The sequence below is a fragment of the Silene latifolia genome, chromosome 9 (assembly GCF_048544455.1).
Source record: "Silene latifolia isolate original U9 population chromosome 9, ASM4854445v1, whole genome shotgun sequence".
NCBI classification, from domain to species: Eukaryota; Viridiplantae; Streptophyta; class Magnoliopsida; order Caryophyllales; family Caryophyllaceae; genus Silene; species Silene latifolia.
In genome coordinates this window covers 65,041,459-65,046,732 of record NC_133534.1, presented here as the reverse complement: position 1 = coordinate 65,046,732, position 5,274 = coordinate 65,041,459, and the positions used below count along the sequence as shown (strand labels likewise).

Below are 5,274 nucleotides of genomic sequence, written 5' to 3'. Positions count from 1 at the left end.
AACAAATTGACGTAAATAAAATAAACCCAACTTGTATTTGAGCTAGATGCATGAGCCCTATACTATAATGAATCTTGCATTAGTACGCCATTCCTTAAACACAAATTCTCATTTGTGACGGTGATAACGGATACCGTTTCCTTTCACAAAATGTCCATTAAAAGGTGAGTGGCCTCACCTTGTCCCCTCTCCCTTTTTATGAGAGGTCACAAGCTTGTGACGGGATTAGCCCGTCACAAGCAAGACTAATTGTTCCTTAAAAACATGATAGTTGATCCTTGTGCCTATAAAAGAAGCCTCAAAGTACATCACAAATACACAAATAAGTCTCCTCTTTATTCATCACATTTTCTAAGCAATTAAAACCAAAAATGTCCACCACCAAGTTTACGCGATCTGCCACCATTGCTAGCTTCCGAGCGGCGAGCATGAAAAGGCTCGCTGCAACGGTATATGATGAACATGACCCTGAGGTCCACCTAGGGAGCGCGAGACATGAGTTCGGAGAGCATGGCGGTATAAACATGTCAATCGAGGCATCCGCTACATTCACCGTCATGGAGCCAGAAACCATGAGAAAAATGTTCACAGGAGAACTGGGAGCAGAACAAGACCACTACATATACAGCCGTCACTTCAACCCAACCGTCCTCGGTCTCGGTCACCTCCTGGCTGCCATGGAGGGTACCGAGTCTGCCTACTGCACTTCCAGTGGCATCTCGGCAATCTCCTCTGTCCTCCTGCAGCTGGTTTCTGCAGGAGGACATGTAGTCGCCTCCCATACTCTGTATGGGGGGACCTATGCTCTACTTAGCGAGTTTCTCCCCCGTACTAGCGGGATTACCACATCATTTGTGGATATAAGGGACCTTGCAGCCGTAGAGGAGGCCATAGAGGAGGGGAACACCAAGGTGTTGTATTTCGAAACAATGTCAAACCCAACCCTTACAGTAGCTGACATCCCGGGACTATCCAAGATAGCGAGGCGTAAAGGTGTAACGGTGGTGGTGGACAACACTTTTACTCCCATGCTCATATCTCCAGCCCGACTTGGAGCTGACGTTGTCGTTCATAGTGTCTCCAAGTTCATTAGTGGAGCGGGAGATATCATTGCAGGTATATATTTATTTGTTATCCTATTTTATCTTAGGGTGTCTTAGTTAACTGTTGTCGTTTCTATTTACAATCAATTTAGTCTACTTGTAATTTAGTAATTGACTCGCTCTTCTTTCCTTGGTGTTTGTGCCAAAAACAAAGCACAATATTTGACCGGAACGGAGGGAGTAACTTTTTAAGAAATGGAACACTACTACGAAGTAAAGATTGTAACTACAATCGAAGAATAGAGCGAGTAATAGATAAGTCTTACGAAACGAAAAAGGACTCAAGTACAATAACAATAATTTGTATTTTATGTGATGCAACATGTATGTTGACAAATAAACCCTTTCTCTCACTGTCAAAAAAAAAATGTATGTTGACAAATGATTGTGCACGTTGATTGTGCAGGTGCCATCTGTGGATCTAACAGCCTCATAAATTCAATGATGGACTTACACGACGGTACCTTGATGCTGTTAGGCCCAACCATGAACCCAAAAGCGGCCTTTGAGTTATCAGAAAGAGTCCCGCACTTGGGGTTAAGGATGAAGGAGCACAGCGCCCGGGCTTTGGAATTTGCCAAGAGGATGAAAAAATTAGGCCTAAAAGTAATATATCCAGGTCTTGAGGATCACCCCAACCACTTTCTTCTCAAGTCCATCCGCAATCCCCAATATGGGTTCGGTGGAATGTTGTGCCTCGATATGGAGACCGAGTACAAGGCCAACGGTCTTATGTACCAACTCCAAAACGCCGCCCAGTTTGGATTTATGGCTGTCAGTTTGGGCTACTATGAGACTCTCATGTCCTGCTCCGGTAACAGCACTAGTAGCGAGTTGACCGATGAGGAGAAGGCCCAGTCTGGCATCTCCCCGGGCTTGATCCGAATGTCTGTGGGATATAATGGCACTCTTGAACAGAAGTGGGCTCAATTTGAGAAGGCTTACGCTAAATTGCAAGATGGACATATGTTTCATCATTAAATTATCGGCTTTTACACTTCGTCAACTCGTGTCTTTGGGAACACTGCTTTTAGGTGTCATTCATCATTACTGTTTGCTTCTTTCTTTCTCTACATTGTTGTCACTGTGAATTACCATAATATCTGTAATCTTGAATAAATCTTGAACTAAATTAAGGAGATGTACCCAAAATCCTTAAAGAGTTCTATTATTCTTGTTTGTACCTTGTCAATAATTTAGCACTTTCTATGGTTACTTGTGGTAAATGGAGATTCTTTGAATTTCATTTACGATTCACATCCGCAAGGATGTTATACATTGATCAAATCAACCTAGTTTCCTTCCTTATAAACAAATGTAACCAGTGATGTTTTATAACTTTATGGTGGAAAATACGGAGTACAAATATATAATAGGTCTGTTGTATGGTAAAATCACACGAAAAGTTACTATTTTATTTTATTTTTTGGTCTAAACCATCCGGTAATCCGAACCACATTTGGCCGACTAATCCGGATTTCAGGGCGTGTCCAAGGAGTTACCAATTTACCATTTTATGGTAAACACTAAGACTAAGACGGGATCTTAGATAGGTCGGAGCAAAAGTCTCAACATCAAACTTGCACACTTCATGGAATAAAGTAGCATTTCTTGTAGCAAAGTTTTAGAATGGGTCTTGGATTTTCAAGACCCACTTTAAGACTAGTGAATAGTAATCTGTTTGTGTAGAAAATAGTTTTAGTGGGTCCTATATATTTTTATTGAGAATTTTGATGGGTATGAGGGATAAAGTGGAAAAAATAAAATAGTTTCTAATTGGAGTTTTTAGAATAAAATAATAATATTTTACTATTATTGAGACTTATACTGAATCTGTGGATAAACATAATCGAACCATTTTATTTTAAAAAGTGATTACTTTTTATCAATTTAAAGTGATTAATTTTTAAAAGTGATCACTTTTTAATATAAAATAATTAATTTTTTTTGGTAAAATTTAAGAAATTCTATATAAAGAAGCGAGAACCGTAACCATTACAAATGAGCCAGCTCAATGCTTGAGCCACCTACCTTTACCAGCCAAAAGGCCCATAACAAACAAAAATAACCAAAGTCGGTTAAGACAACCAGGTCAACAAAACACAAATAGGGATAAACCATGTCTCAAACAACAAAATATGCCTCCCCATTCTCTCTCTCTCTCTCTCTCTCATCATAGCCTCACATTCCAATCATGTTATCTACCAGTGATATGCTTAATCCAATGCTTATCCCCATCTCTGAATTTGTCTTGTTGTCTCCCTAGAATCCTGTTATGAATCTCTACAACAATATAGCGGGCAATGGAACTTGGCATGGAGATCTTAAGATCAAATTTGCTCGAGTTCCTTTGACACCATATATGGTACATGCATGCATTTATGATGCCATTACAAATGCTCAGTTTTCCCTTAGAGCCAGTTCTATTCACTCTACAATTCAGATCTTGTTGGTACGGTATGCTGAAATTTAACTTGTTCACCACCAGATCAATCATTTTTTTTGCTTTTTGGACAAGTAAAGAATACGTGTTCATTATTCTCCATCACCACATATACAACAGGTATCGTCTTCCCCTAGCCACAAATTTGTGCAATTTTTCCTTCATGTTTACGCTGTTGTGATAATATAGCCATGCGACCATACTATGCTTGGGAATATACCAGTTTGCCTAGACAAAATTTGCTCATTGAACCTTATGTCCCTTGTCTCGTAGATACTCATAACCCTTAGTCATTGTGTATTAAAGCCCTTTATGGTTTTTCCATACTTATTGTTGATAGGCATCTGCAAAGAGGTTTCGTGTTTGGCATATTTTATGCCAATACCAACTGGAATCAAGTGTGGGATTGTAGTCATGCCAATTTCTGTTTTTTATGTAGATGTGGTTTACCCATCTAACCCAGAGGTGATATGGTTTAGATGTAATCCACCAAACCAACTTGCCTATTGCTGCTTTGTTCCAAACTACATCATTTTTCAGACCCAAACCCCCTTCATGTTTAGGTCTGCATACTTTCTCCCAGGCCACCAAAGGTGTACTTAGATACTTTACTCCCCCATCCCAAAGGAAGTTCTTGCAAATACTTTCAATGTTGAGGATCACTCATGTTGGTAAGATAAACACAGATGCCTGGTAGTTATGAAACGTTTTTAACACTCATTTCACCATGACAAGTCTCCCCGCATATGATAATTTCCTGGTTTCAAAGCCTCTGAGCTTGGCCAAAAAAATTTCAATTAAGGGTTTACAATCTTGAGAAATAAGTTGGAAGCTTTGATGGGCACTCCAAGGTATTTAAATGGGAGTTGCCCTTCAACAAACTCTGAGATCTACCCCTTTAAAATAAGCATTAGACTTGCCTTTGCTCATTTTAAGACCTGAAGCAACAGAGAAAGTGGAGAAAGTCCTGAGTAGGGTCATGATAGATTGTTTATCTCCTTTGCAAAAGAGCAATAAGTCATCTGCAAACATCATATCACTACAAAAAAACACGGGAAATTGACGGAAAAAATCCGTCAATAAAGCCTGTTTCCCGTCAGAAACACGCGTTCCTGACGGTTTTTCCGTCAGGAAATAACCGTCAGTACGATTCGTCACAGAAAACGCATTCCTGACGGTTTTTCCGTCAGGAGTTCTACTTCTGACGACTTCTTGACGGTCAATCCGTCAAACCCCACATTTTAGGCTGGGTCAGAAAGTCATCGTTTTGTTGACTTATCTGACGGAAAAACCGTTAAGATTTTGGGTTTCCTAACGGAAATTCCGTCAGAAAGGTCAACATTTTGTTGACTTTAGTGACGGAATTTCCGTCAGGAAATCTAAAATCCTGACGGTTTTTCCGTCAGTTAAGTCAACAAAACGTTGACTTTCCTGACGAAATTTCCGTCAGGAAAATTATGGGTGTTGGCTGGAAACAGCAGCTTGCTGCCCAGCCACAATGCTGAATTTGCAATGTTTTACACACCAAACCTGCAAAAAACCATATACAACCGTCGACCGCCAAGCGAGAATCCATTATCATGTAGACCGCATGAGCGGGAATCAAGAGTAGACAACGAAAATATTGATAGAAAACCGAACACGATTGGAAGAACGAAGTTGTTACATAAAATTTAAAGGTCAAATTTTTACATGTCTCATAAAACAATGTCTTTTACACACCAACTA

At 39.8% G+C, this 5,274-nt stretch overlaps 1 protein-coding gene across 1 annotated transcript; it reads left to right on the top strand.

The window, feature by feature from the left end:
- The first annotated feature begins 300 nt into the window (after positions 1–300).
- Positions 301–2,282, top strand: LOC141599877 (methionine gamma-lyase-like). Its single transcript, XM_074420005.1, has 2 exons — positions 301–1,116; positions 1,510–2,282. The coding sequence occupies exons 1-2, from the start codon at positions 372–374 to the stop codon at positions 2,082–2,084; spliced, it is 1,320 nt and encodes a 439-aa protein (XP_074276106.1). The 5' UTR covers positions 301–371; the 3' UTR covers positions 2,085–2,282.
- The last annotated feature ends 2,992 nt before the right edge of the window (positions 2,283–5,274 follow it).